General features: G+C 43.0%; 1 protein-coding gene across 1 annotated transcript; it reads left to right on the forward strand.

Annotated features, from left to right (window-relative positions):
- The first annotated feature begins 341 nt into the window (after positions 1 to 341).
- Positions 342 to 898, forward strand: LOC104589508 (uncharacterized). The gene is made up of 2 exons (XM_010247857.1): positions 342 to 450; positions 546 to 898. The coding sequence occupies exons 1-2, from the start codon at positions 342 to 344 to the stop codon at positions 896 to 898; spliced, it is 462 nt and encodes a 153-aa protein (XP_010246159.1).
- Positions 899 to 13718: the final 12820 nt, after the last annotated feature.

Consider the following 13718-nt stretch of genomic DNA (forward strand, 5'->3'; position numbering starts at 1 on the left):
AACATTTCCCGGTAGAACAAAATGCCCCTCACTAATATTCTGATTTGTGAAATTTTTGATGTTTGGGGTATAGACTTCATGGGACCCTTCCCGAATTCTTTTGGCAATATGTACATCCTAGTGGCAGTTGATTATGTATCTAAATGGGTGGAAGCCACGGATTTATCCACAAATGACTCTAGGAGGGTAGTACATTTCCTGAAAAAGCTATTCACCCGATTTGGAGATGCAAAAATAGGGAGCTGATGCAAAAATACGGTGTTAGACACAAATTAGCTACCCCATATCACCCTCAAACCAGTGGCCAAGTAGAATTAGCTAATAGGGAGCTCAAGAGAATTATGGAGAAGACTGTAGACTCTGCTAGGAAAGACTGGGCAATTAGATTAGATGATGCATTATGGGCATACAGAACTGCATATAAAACACCATCGACATGTCTCCCGACAGGTTAGTTTTTGGAAAAGCATGTCATTTACCAGTTGAATTGGAACATAAGGCATATTGGGCACTAAAATTCTTGAATTTTGATTCATAGGCCACAGGAGTAGAGAGGTGGCTGCAGTTGAATGAGTTGGATGAATTCAGACTTGCTGCCTATGAGAATGCCAAGGTTTACAAGGAGAGAACTAAAAGATGGCATGATAGGAACTTGTTGAGACATGATTTCCATGTGGGCCAGCAAGTGTTGTATAATTCCCGTCTCCTGTTGTTCCCGGGCAAGCTGAAATTGAGATGGTCTGGACCTTTCACCATCACACAAGTTTTCCACTATGGACCCATAGAGGTCACCCACCCGGCACAGGGCACATTTAAGGTGAATGGTCAGCACCTCAAGCCATATATAGTGGGAGGAATGTTGCCTACTCCATCCACTTTATCCTTAGATGACCGGTGATTTCACTAGACTGTCGAGTTTTGGATGAGCTGTCATAAACTTTCTTGTTTGTTTTTTGCTTTTCTTATTCTTAGCATTTGAGTTTAGTTTTTTTTTCTTAGTTAGGATGTTAAATTGGTAGGCTACTGTTCTCTCTCTAGTTTTATGTGATTTTTCGCAGCTAGGGGCTTCCCATCAAAGGAGCTATTGTAAAATTCAGAATGATCTTCAAGGAAGTCCTGTCAACCCCTCTCCTTACTTGATATTGCTCTTCATGCCCTTACCCTCATTGCTGGATTCATTTTCACTCCCTAACACTAGGAACATTGAGGACAATGTTCATCTTAAGTGGGGGAATTAGGCTGTAGCCATGCACCTCACTCATCCCAACACATACAACATGCATGGACAGGCCGAATAGACTGAAATTCCCCCTAAATTATTGCTGTTTATTAGGTGAATTCTTAGAGGGAATACATTGACTCAAGAGAAATCAAGGTAAGTGTCTAAGTTTATTCTTGTGAATGATCCAAACTTATCACAATTCATGAGGTTAAGGGAGCTGAATATGACTTTCAGCATGACTGGCCCTAGCTACCTTCATGTGTAGAATGCACTTGATTGAATAATTGATGATCATTTGAGCTAGTTCACATCTGAACTGTTAATGCATGAGGTTCAATAACTGAAAAAGAAGAAAGAAGAAAAAGAAAAATAAGAAAATCCCCCGTGTGAGATGGAGCATAAAATGCACTCACACCAAAAGAAAAAGAAGAAAGAAGAAAATACCCCGTGTGAGATGGAGCATAAAATGCACTCACACCAAAAATGTGGTTGAACACTCAGTTAGATGTAGTGAAAGATTTGAAACCAAGCTCATAGTAACGGTTAATTTAAGAGGCCAAGGTGCTGATTTGCATATTGAATGGAAGTGAATGTTGGAGCATGAAGAATTTCATATTCTCCCCTTCCTTGGGTCTTATGTATGTGATAAGAATGGTAGTTCATAGGAATGAATTAGAATACTTACATAAGTTTCCTGACCACTCAATACATTCTCATCCAAAAATTCATCCGATAAATGGTAATAATAAGGGGGGATGACCAGTTTATGGGTTATGTCTTTGCTTGAGGACAAGCAAAAGCTTAAGTGTGGGGGTGTTTTGATGTGTGCACAATTTACATATAAAGTCTGGTGTTTATGCATGGTTTTGATGCTGATTTGTGTGAATTCTTACCCCAATTGAGCTTGATTTCAGGAAATTGTCAAAGGGGACAAGTCTAGGGAAAAAGAGCATAAAATCATGCTAAAGGAGGCCAAATTGAAGGTGATACAGCCCAGTTGGGATCAAGGCCCAGCCAAAAGGTCAAAGGAGGGCTATTCGGCCCTTAAAGCCCATGTAGCACTCTTTGGGAGAGCCCAAAGAGAGAGCTCAACCGCAGCCTTCCAAGGGAGCCTATTCGGGCCAGCAAGGAGGAGGCCCATTTGCAGCTCAAGAGCAGCCCAAATTGCAGCACAAGAGAATCTAGGGGCAGCAACTTCTAAAAGGTTCAGGAGAGGCTAAAGGCACCAAACTTTCTAGATGAGAGAACTTTCTAGATGAGAGAAAGGAGCTAAAGAGAAAGCTATAAAAGGAGAAGAGGAAGAGGGGAAAAGGGGTCAAAAACCTTTTGGGGCGAATTCCTTTTGGGGAGAAGAGAAAGATAGGCGCAAGAGAGGAGAAGAAAGGAGAAGATTCAAGAATATTCAAGAGAAGAAGAAGCTGATTTCGAATTTGGAGAAGAAGCCATTAGAAGAGATCAATCTAGGTTGTCTTCTTCCTTGATTTCTTCACAAGTGGTAATCGAATTTAGCTAGGGCTTTCATGTTTATTTTCTCCATTAATTCAATCTTTCTTGTTGTAATTGAATGATGTTTCATGTAATTTCAGATCTATAATTAGTTCTCTAGGGTTATTCGAATGGATTAGATTCAATTTTGATGTTTCTTGATTAGAAATTTAATTGTTAGAACTGCTAGCCGAATTGATCTTAATCTTTGTAATGTCTGAATTGCTTGAGAAAGAATTTAGGCAATCTCAATTTTGTTTGGCCAAACTGTTCTTCTTTCTTGGAGTTTTTAGATTGCTTGAGAAAGAGTATAGAAATTCGAATTTGCTAATCAAGAACCGAATTGAGTGCAAGGTTAGAGATAATTTGCACAATTCGGTTGGTGATCATTCAATCGGAAATGATGCCCTAGAATTTCTAGATCTTAATGCATACATGGGGATTAGATTCTTGCTAGAGATAGAAGAATCATCACTCATGCATAGAATGAACATGCGCTTGAGAGAGGCTGTTCATTGCCTTGGGGTTTCACCAAACCAAGGCTAAACATAATCTAATCGAATGACCTAGAGATCTAATTGCTGAATCAATTCTGTGCTTAATTAGCTTGTCTTCTCAACTTGCATGCAAGGTGTTTGATCCAATTCCTTAGAGATAGTTTTGTAGTTAGGATTTCAGATTTTCATTAGATTTACAATTCGGCTAATCAGATAAGAGTAGGCTGATATACTACTAGTAGTTGCTACATAAGTCCTCGTGGGAAACGATACTCTATTCATCACTTTATTACTTGAGCAGCTAGTGCACTTGCTAGTGTAGAAAATATGCATAAGATATCCTCTACTAATTAGAGATAGAAAAAAATGTCAAAGAAATTTAAGGAACCCGTAGGATCCAAATCTAGAAAAGCGAAGAACCTGATCTTTACACAAAACTGATGCGTTGGGTTGTCGAAGACGGGACATGGCACGTAGTCGGTCCATCTAGCCAAGTTGATTTGGGAAAAGCTATGAAGTAGAGATGAGGTTGGAAATGAATTCTTCCATAGTCAATATCCTGATTGATGATGGAAAGGAATAGTCCTCATTTGTTAGCCTCTTGACCATCTTCCCTAGAATGTTCCCCTTCGCCTTATAATCGAAGTTCTCATAGTTGACTACCCAAACCCTGATGCCTTCGATGTTGTTGGTAACTTCTCCCACCCACCCAACTAAAATCGTTCACTCGTCCGAAGGCCTTTTCTATTCCCTCTTTCTCCCCTTCCTCTTCTCTACCATAGCAAGGTGTTGAAGACTAGGTTGAAACCCACTGCACTTCAGCATATGAATTTTGATTCCCCCTCTCCTTTTCAATTAAAAAGGAAGAAAACTTGTACATTAAAATACCAATTCAAACCACTTTGACCAGGACTCCATTTCTCTTTTTCAATGTTTGACTATATCTTGTATTTTGAGATACATGACACAGTAATGATGGAAATTTTTAGAGTTGCCAATATACTATAACCAAGACTAATATCTGATAGTTTGACAGGGAACAATGGATTAAGACTTCAGTCTTCTTCTCCAGAACAAAGCACATATGGTTTTGGGCAATGTAAATTTAACGGACCTCCCCATATCTTCTTCTCTGGGTCAAAAGTGCAAATGATACCAAAGATTTTCTCCAACATGAAGAGTTTGCCCTTGGACATGGCAATTGAGAACCAGGTAGTGGCGATAGAACCCATGAGGATGATAGGCATGTTAAACAGTGTATGCCCTTAGCTCCAATCAGATTAATGTTCATAAACATTTATTTGTAAATGAATAAAGTACATTGTTGTTTCATGTTCAAATTGGTGTGTTTTCTATGTATTAGCCCTTAAACTAGACATTTAAGAGACTCGTGTTAATTTAGAATGTTCTCAGCCATTGGATAGACTTGGGGAGTTTATCTTGATAAGGCTGACACTGGTGTATTGCCAAGCAGTTGGAGTAGGTTGTCTCAACTATTAGGGTGAGACCCCAAACACAACTAGTGGGTGTTTATTAGAAGTAATGAACCTAGAATGATTTCCAGTTAAGCCCTGGACCTTGGAGATAGATGAATAAAACTAGAAAGTTACACATAACCATAAACTTGATTATGGTATTGCACTAGGTGTTGGACTAGGCTGTCTTTGATATGCCAACCAATGAGATCCATCAAGGGTCAAATACCTGGGTATGTTGGGGAAGTCTAAGAATTCACCTAAGTGGGTGATCATAGTGATAGGATTGGCCCCTTTGTTAAGCAAAGTGAATATTAGGGTTTACATTCTCTCTGATGGAAACCTAAACTACTAGTAGTGAATTTCACCTATGTTTAAAATTTGGTTTTGAAAAATGTTTTTATATATTATATTCTACTATTTTATAAAAAAGTTTACAAAGGGTTTTAATCCCGAGATCCATCTAAGTAAACAACGTGACACTGCACCTTGCAACTAGGGGAGAGGTCCATTCTTATCGAGTAGTGTTTCGATCATTATGAGCTAAGAGGTTAAGTGTAAGAGACCATTACAGGGCTGATTACCTGATGGGCTTTCTCCAACATAAATTCATTATCCTTAATTCTTCATAGGGTGGATGAATCCAATGATCATTTAAGTGTAAATGGCCTAGACTGAGCCCATGTTGATTGGCTCAGGGGTTCACTAATTAGTTAAGCTTTCACATGGCAACTTAAGTTGTCTTGTGATTTGGGTCAAAACTGGGTATGGATTTGGGTATGGAGCACTTGTCCTCTTAAGAGGATAATGTTTATTAATTAGGAAAAGAAAAATTCTAATCCAAATCATATTTGGATCATCTCCTAATTAGATTAGGAGTTTTCTCCATATAGAGATAAAGAGAGAAGTGGGTGAACCAATCTTCGTCTCTCTCTCCACATTCTTGCTCTCTTCTTCTCTCTTGTCTCTCAAGAAACCCATCATGACCTAGCCTTTTCAAGAACTGATAGAAATCAGTTTTCTTCTATGCTTTTGCAAGAAAAACATTGAAGAAACTTAGGCTCACTCATCCCACTCAATACAAGCCATCTTTTAATTTGGTTTCAAATGTGGTCTGGTTCAGTGCAAGATCGACCACAAAAAATCAGTTTTCAAATTTACCAAGAAATTTAGAAAGCAAAACAAATTAAAAGAATATAATAGATAAATAATAATCAAAAAGAATGAAAATAAGAAGTCAAAATCTATAATGGTTGGTTTGGATCAGTGGGATGGGGTGCTTAGTTTGATAGGTTAGAATTTAATTGTAGGAAGGAAAGCTACTGAAAGGGGAATGATAAAAAAATGGAGCAAAAGAAAAAAATAATAATATAAAAAATAGAAAATAAAAAGTGAAAATAAAAATGGATTTCCATAAGAAAACAACATAATCAAATGATAAATTAAACTAAAAAAAAAGAAATAGTATAAGATAAAATAAACTTTAATTAGGTTTTTCTGAGATGGTTTATTCACATTTTTTGTTTAGTTGTATTAATTATTAATTTTTCTTAGTCACTCACTGAATTGCTTGCCTTCATTGATGCTTATTTGGAATCCCATGTGGGCCCCACCTACTGATCATAGGAGAGGGGTGCCTAACCCCTTCCCTATCCCATCCAAGTCTTACCCAGATTGGTATAGTCGGTGCCTTAGGCTTTTGGAGTCACTACTGAACCAAAATGAGTTTTGATGCACTATATTATATATATGATATAGGTGCATTTGGCTGGCCTGTACAAGGCTGACGCGTGTCGAATGGAGGATGCCCTCATAGGCTTACCATGAGGACACTCAGGGTTACTTGACGCGGACTAGGCGGACCCAGTCGCAGGGTGCCGCGTGGCTCTGGCAGAACATCTCGCCAGGCCCTCGTACGGCTCGCATCTAGACCATCCAAGCCCAACTACCTTTTGGCAGCTCCGGCTATAAATGCAAGGCACCCCCCATAAGGTAGGGGATTTGAAACTTTTGTGATCTCTAGTGCTCTCTCCTATAAGGACCTAGCGCTATTTGAGACCTCGTATGGACCCCTCAATTCTAGACTCATCACTTACCTCATGCACATACTAACTTGATCGTTAGAGTCCTTGCCTCAGGTAATCACCCGAGGCCTTTGATACCTTCTCCCTCGCAGATTCACTATAATGGGAACAACATCTCGGCCTCCCCCAGGCACCCTTCTTAGTACCTGCCCTCGGCTTCTACAGTATTCGAAGGAACGATTCACCTCGGCCTCGACTCACCCCCTCTAGACCCTCAAAGCCTTTGGCCATCCTTCGAAGCTTGGTTGTGAAATTACTTTGTTTACCTTGACCAAACTGAGCATCAACAATTGGCATCGTCTATGGGAACTTAGTTGCTAAGACAATCCCCCAAAACACTACAAACTCAAGTTCTCCTAAAGCTTCAAGCACCATGGTACAAAGGGCCAAGAACACCCAGAACCTGGTCACAAATGAACAATTTTAGGCCATCCTTGACTGCCTGGAATACCTCATGCAACGAGTAGAACAAGCCTACCCCTAGGTAGGAGGTCCCTCCCGAGGCGACTGCCCCATTGTGGTGTCAGGTCACCAGGGCCGATATGAGCACGTCGAGCCCCCGGCACTTGGCCTAGCTGACCCCCAACGGGTCGAGCCCTCCGAGTCTAGCAACAGTCGACCCTCCAGCCCACCACGTAGGAACAAGAGATCTCCCAGCCAAAGGGAGGAAGAGCCAGTGCGGTCCGAAGACAACCGCCAACCTTCTGAGCAATACCACTGCCGCCAGAGGGAGAACCCCCAGGATGAAGGAGGGCACCTCGACCATTGTAGCGCCCATTCAAGGGCAAAGGGTCGATGCCATGCCTCTCCTGCGCCAGTCTCAGACCTCCGTGATGTCTTGAATGACTGTTGTGCTAGGTGAGAGGCGTGTGGTCCTTCCTCGGAGCATTCCAAAGTTCGTACAGACCCTCACCTTACCCGTGAAGACAGAGACGGGTGGCAAGCTCCAGCAGACCCCCGTTTTGCAGAGATGCAGGCCGAGTTCGGGGCCGTCAAGGATGAGCTCTGCCAAGTCCAAGAGAGCCGAGCTGACGCCTCGACTGATCATAGCAATACAATGGCAAGGATGGATGCCTTCACCCTGGACATCATCTCCGAGCCACTCCCCGAACACTTCAAGGCCCCCACACTGGAGATGTACGACGGGATCTCGGACCCCAATGACCACTTGGAGAGTTTCAGACCTCTCATGATACTCTATGGGTATTCCAACACCTTGACGTGCCGGACTTTCCAGGCCACCTTCAGGGGAGCTACCTATCATTGGTTCTCCAACCTCCCACCTCGGTCGATCAGCTCGTGGGAGCAGTTTGCCAACCTATTCTTCGCTCACTTCATTAACAGCCAATAATGCCAATAGAGCGTCGTCTCGCTAATGTCTACCAAGTAGAAGCAGGAGAGAGTTTGCGGTCCTACATCGACCACTTCAAGAAGGAAGAGCTTGAGACGTGGTCTCCATGCATGCTGCCATCAATGGCCTCTGCCCCAGTTTGGCCCTAAAGTGCTCGGTCGCCAAGACCCCGCCGAAGACAAAGCTAGAATTCCTTAGGAAGGCCCAAAAATACATTGTAGCCGAAGAGGCTTCAGTTGGGGACCACCAAGAAAGAGAGGCCGAGCGCCATAATGGGCCCCCTGAGAAGAAGAGGAAGGGCAGGGAGAACCACCACCATAACAACAACAATAGCAACAAGGACCACAAGAAGCCATGGGCCTCGGCCCTGGCTTACAACCAATACACGCCACTCAACTCCACCCAGATGTAGATACTGATGCAGATCGGAGAGGAGAAGTTCATGAAGTGGCCTGAGAAGATGAAGATTAACCCCAAAAGGGGAATCCCAAAAAATATTGCAAGTACCACCGCGGCATTGGCCATGACACAGAGGACTATTATGATCTAAAGAACGAGATAGAGTCCCTCATCCAACGAAGGCACCTTAAGTAGTTTGTGGGTGGCGAGCCCGGTGCCTCATCATCCCAGCAACAACAACAGCATCAGCAGCAACAACACCAGTAGATAGCCAGCGTCATTGATGTCATCACCGGGGGCACAGCCTCGGGTGGGGCCTCGGTCTCGACCTGCAAGGCCTACGCTAGGTAGTTGAGCATCCACGGGCCTGCTCCTAAGAAATTGAAGCAACAGGAAACCCTCTCCTTCATGGACAAGGAATTAAGGGGGGTCATAGTCCCCCATGATGACGTTTTTGTGATCTCAGCCATCATTGCAAACTTTGTAGTTAAGAGAATCATCGTCGACACTAGCTCGGCCGACGTTCTCTTCTACGAAGCTTTTTAGAAGATGAAGATAGCGCATGAGCGCCTCCATCCAGCCAACGTCCCACTTGTCGGCTTCTCCGGTAACATGGTCAGACTGAAGGGAAAAATTACCCTACCTGTCACGGTAGGAACCGAGCCTTAGTAGGTGACGAGGATAAACGAGTTCTTGTCCATGGGGATCAGCTCACCCTACAATGCAATCATGGGGAGACCGACCCTTCATGCACTTAGGGCAATCACCTCCTCGTATCACCTTGCCCTCAAGTTCCCCACTGAGCATGGCGTCTTTGTTGTTTGGGGGTACCAACAAGCGGCCCGCCAGTGCTATGTGGCAGGACTAAAGGGCAAGAATAAGGAAGCACTACAACTAGAGGGCTTCAACCTCAGAGAGGAACCAACGAGTTGAGGCAAATCGGCCAAGGACCTCGTCTTGGTCCCCCTAGACGAGGCCAAGCCCGAGAAGACAGTTAGCGTCGGGTCCAACCTTCCCCTAGGGAGCCTATCCGAACTTGTAAGTTTCCTCAAAACTAATGCTGACGTCTTTGCTTAGTTCACCATTGACATGCCTGGAATTGACCCCTCAGTCATCACTTACAGGTTGAGTGTGGACTTAAGCTCTAGGCCAGTTTGGCAAAAGAAGAGAAACTTTTCACCGGAGCATTGGAAGGCCATAGGAGAGGAAGTTGGCAAGCTACTCGATGCTGGCTTCATTCGAGAGGTATACTACCCTAATTGGTTGTCAAATATGGTTTTGGTAAAGAAAGCTAATGGGAAATGGCAGATCTGTATTGACTTCACAGACCTTAACCGAGCCTGCCCTAAGGACAGTTTTCCTTTGCTGATGATAGACTACCTCGTTGATGCCACTACAGGTTACAAGCTACTCAGCTTCATGGATGCCTTTTTTGGATACAACAAAATAAAAATGCATCAAGGGGACGAGGAGAAGACCTCGTTCATCACTGAGCACGATACTTACTATTACAAAGTGATACCCTTCGGCCTCAAGAATGCAGGGGCCACCTACCAATGCCTCGTCAACAAGATGTTTAAAAATCAAATTGGGAGGAACGTCAAAGCCTACATGGATGATATGGTGGTAAAGAGCTTGAAAGCCGAGATGCACACCTCAGATCTAGTTGAGACCTTTGACACCTTGCGGAAGTTCAACATGAAGCTTAATCCCAGCAAGTGTGCCTTCGGCGTCACCTCAGGCAAATTCTTAGGTTTCGTCGTTACTCAAAGAGGCATTGAGGCCAACCCTAACAAGATACAAAACATACTGGACATGGCACCCCCTCGGTCGGTGAAGGAGACCCAGAGACTCACCGGCCGGATAGCTGCTCTCAACCGCTTCATATCGAACTTGGCTGACCGCCGCCTTCCATTCTTCCGTGCCATCAAAAAGTAGAAAGATTTTCAGTGGACGAAGGAATATCAGCGCACGTTTGACGAGCTAAAGGTCTAACTCACTTCTCCTCCCCTCCAAGCTCGGAAAGCCCCAGGTGAAGTGAGGTAGACCTTTAGCTTGAAGTGGTCTCGGCTAGAAAGTTCAGGCCATACTTTTAAGCTCACATCATAACGGTCCTGACAAACTAGCTGATGTGTGCACATTTTACATATAAATTCTGGTGTTTATGCATGGCTTTGATGTTGATTTGTGTGAATTCTTACCCTAATTGAGCTTGATTACAGGAAATTGTCAAAGGGGACAAGTTTAGGGAAAAAGAGCATAAAACCATGCTAAAGGAGGCCAAATTGAAGGTGATACAGCCCAGCTCAGAGCAAGGCCCAGCTGAAAGGTCAAAGGAGGGCTATTTGGCCCTTAAAGCCCATGCAACACTCTTTGGGAGAGCCCAAAGAGAGAGCCCAGCCGCAGCCTTCCAAGGGAGCCTATTTGGCCTAGCAAGGAGGAGGCCCATTTGCAGCTCAAGAGCAGCCCAAGAGAAGCTAGGGGCAGCAACTTGTAGAAGATTCAAGAGAGGCTAAAGGCACCAAACTTTCTAGATGAGAGAACTTTCTAGATTAGAGAACTTTCCAGATGAGAGAAAAGAGTTGAAGGAAAAACTATTTAAGGAGGTCTCTTGGAGGAGAAAAAGGGTTCAACACCTTGTGATTCAACACTTGGGGGTCAAAAACCTATTGGGGCGAATTCCTTTTGGGGAGAAGAGAAAGATAGGTGCAAGAGAGGAGAAGAAAGGAGAAGGTTCAAGAATATTCAAGAGAAGAAGAAGCTGATTTCAAATTTGGAGAAGAAGCCATTGGAAGAGATCAATCTAGGTTGTCTTCTTCCTTGATTTCTGCACAAGTGGTAATCGAATTCAGCTAGGGCTTTCTTGGTTATTTTCTCCATTAATTCATTCTTTCTTGCTGTAATTGAATGATGTTTCATGTAATTTCAGATCTATAATTAGTTCTCTAGGGTTATTCGAATGGATTAGATTCCATTTTGATGTTTCTTGATTAGAAATTTAATTGTTAGAACTGCTAGCCGAATTGATCTTAATCTTTGTAATGTTTGAATTGCTTGAGAAAGAATTTAGACAATATCAATTCTGTTTGGCCGAACTATTCTTCTTTCTTGGAGTTTTTAGATTGCTTTTGAAAGAGTCTAGAAATTCAGATTTGCTAATCAAGAACCGAATTGAGTGCAAGGTTAGAGATAATTTGCATAATTCGGTTGGTGATCATTCAATCTGAAATGATGCCCTAGAATTTCTAGATCTTAATGCATACATGGGGATTAGATTCTTGCTAGAGATAGAAGAATCATCACTCATGCATAGAATGAACATGCGCTTGAGAGAGGTTGTTCATTGCCTTGGGGTTTCACCAAACCAAGGCTGAATCCTAATCTAATCGAATGACCTAGAGATCTAATTGCTGAATCAATTCTGTGCTTAATTAGCTTGTCTTCTCAACTTGCATGCAAGGTGTTTGCTCCAATTCCTTAGAGATAGTTTTGTAGTTAGGATTTCAGATTTTCATTAGATTTACAATTCAGCTAATCAGATAAGAGTAGGCTGAATCAAATGTGTACTTTATTCATTTACAATAAATTCATAATGTACATAATTCTAATTGAAGCTAAGGGCATACAACTGTCTAACAGCTCCCACTTGCACTTAGGTACAATCTGGTATAAGCCGAAGTCCCATACTTTCCACGTGTTTCTCGAACACTTTCTGTGTTAGTGGCTTAGTAAATGGGTCTGCTACATTCTCCGCTGATGCTACCTTCTGAATCAAGATATCCCCTCTACCAACAATCTCCCGAAGTACGTGGTACTTCCTCTCGATGTGCTTCGACTTCGAGTGGGCTCGTGGCTCCTTAGCCTGAGCAATTGCTCCATTGTTGTCACACAACAATGGGATGGGTGATGTGCTGGACGGAACTACTCCCAATTCGTGAACGAACTTCTTCATCCACACGGCTTCCTTGGCAGTTTCACTTGCAGGAATGTATTTGGCCTCGGTTGTGGAGTCTGCTGTGGACCCCTATTTCCTGCTTTTCCAACAAATAGCACACGATCCTATCATGAAAACATATCCAAATGTAGACTTTCTATCATCCGGATCGAACTAGAAATCCGCATCTGTGTACCCTTGGATCTATAGTGAACTACCATCGAATACTAGACAAAACTCTTTTGTCCTTCGAAGGTACTTAAGTATGCATTTCACAGCAGTCCAATGCTCCTACCCTGGGTTGGCCTAGAATCTGCTTACTACACTCACTGCCTGGGCAATGTCAGGACGAGTGCACAACATGGCATACATGATGCTCCCTACGGCTGAGGCATAGGGAACATCTTTCATGCTCTCAATCTCCTCAGAGGTCTATGGAGACATCTTCTTGGAGAGATTGACTCCATGCCTGAAAGGAACATTTCCTTTCTTGGAGTTTTCCATGCTGTATCTCTTGACTATTTTGTCAATATAAGCAGATTGGGATAATCCTATTATCCGCTTCGATCTATCTCTATAGAGTCAAAGGCCCAGTATATAGGAGGCTTCTCCAAGGTCTTTCATCGAGAATTGTTGTCATCATTCCCAATGAGCAGAATGTCATCTACATACAGAACCAGAAATGTAACCTTGTCACCACTGGTCTTCCTGTAAACATAGGGTTCATCCGGATTATGCTCAAAATCAAACTTTTTGACCGTAGAGTCAAATCGGATGTTCCAACTTCTAGAAGCTTGCTTGAGTCCATATATGGATCTATTTAACTTACAGACCATGTGTTCCTGACCCACAGCTACAAAGCCATGCGGTTGCTGCATATAGATATCTTCAGTAAGATCTCCATTCAGGAACGCAGTTTTGACATCCATCTGCCAAATCTCATAGTCATAGTAAGCTGCTACAACTAGCAGGATCCTAATGGATTTAAGCATGGCCACGGGCGAAAAGGTTTCCTCATAATCGATGCCTTCTTTCTGAGTGTATCCTTTTGCCACCAGACGAGCTTTGTAGGTCTCAACCCTGCCATCAGGGCCCTTCTTCCTCTTGTAGATCCATTTGCAACCAATTGCTTTTACCCCAGAGGGTGGATCCACTAGAGTCCAGACTCCATTGGTCTCCATTGAGTCCATCTCAGCTCTCATGGCATCTACCCATTTAAGGGAGTCTATGTCCAACATAGCTTCCGTATAAGTTACGGGATCCTCTTCACT

The sequence above is a fragment of the Nelumbo nucifera genome, chromosome 2, assembly GCF_055504915.1.
Source record: "Nelumbo nucifera cultivar China Antique chromosome 2, China Antique-T2T, whole genome shotgun sequence".
Taxonomy (NCBI): Eukaryota; Viridiplantae; Streptophyta; class Magnoliopsida; order Proteales; family Nelumbonaceae; genus Nelumbo; species Nelumbo nucifera.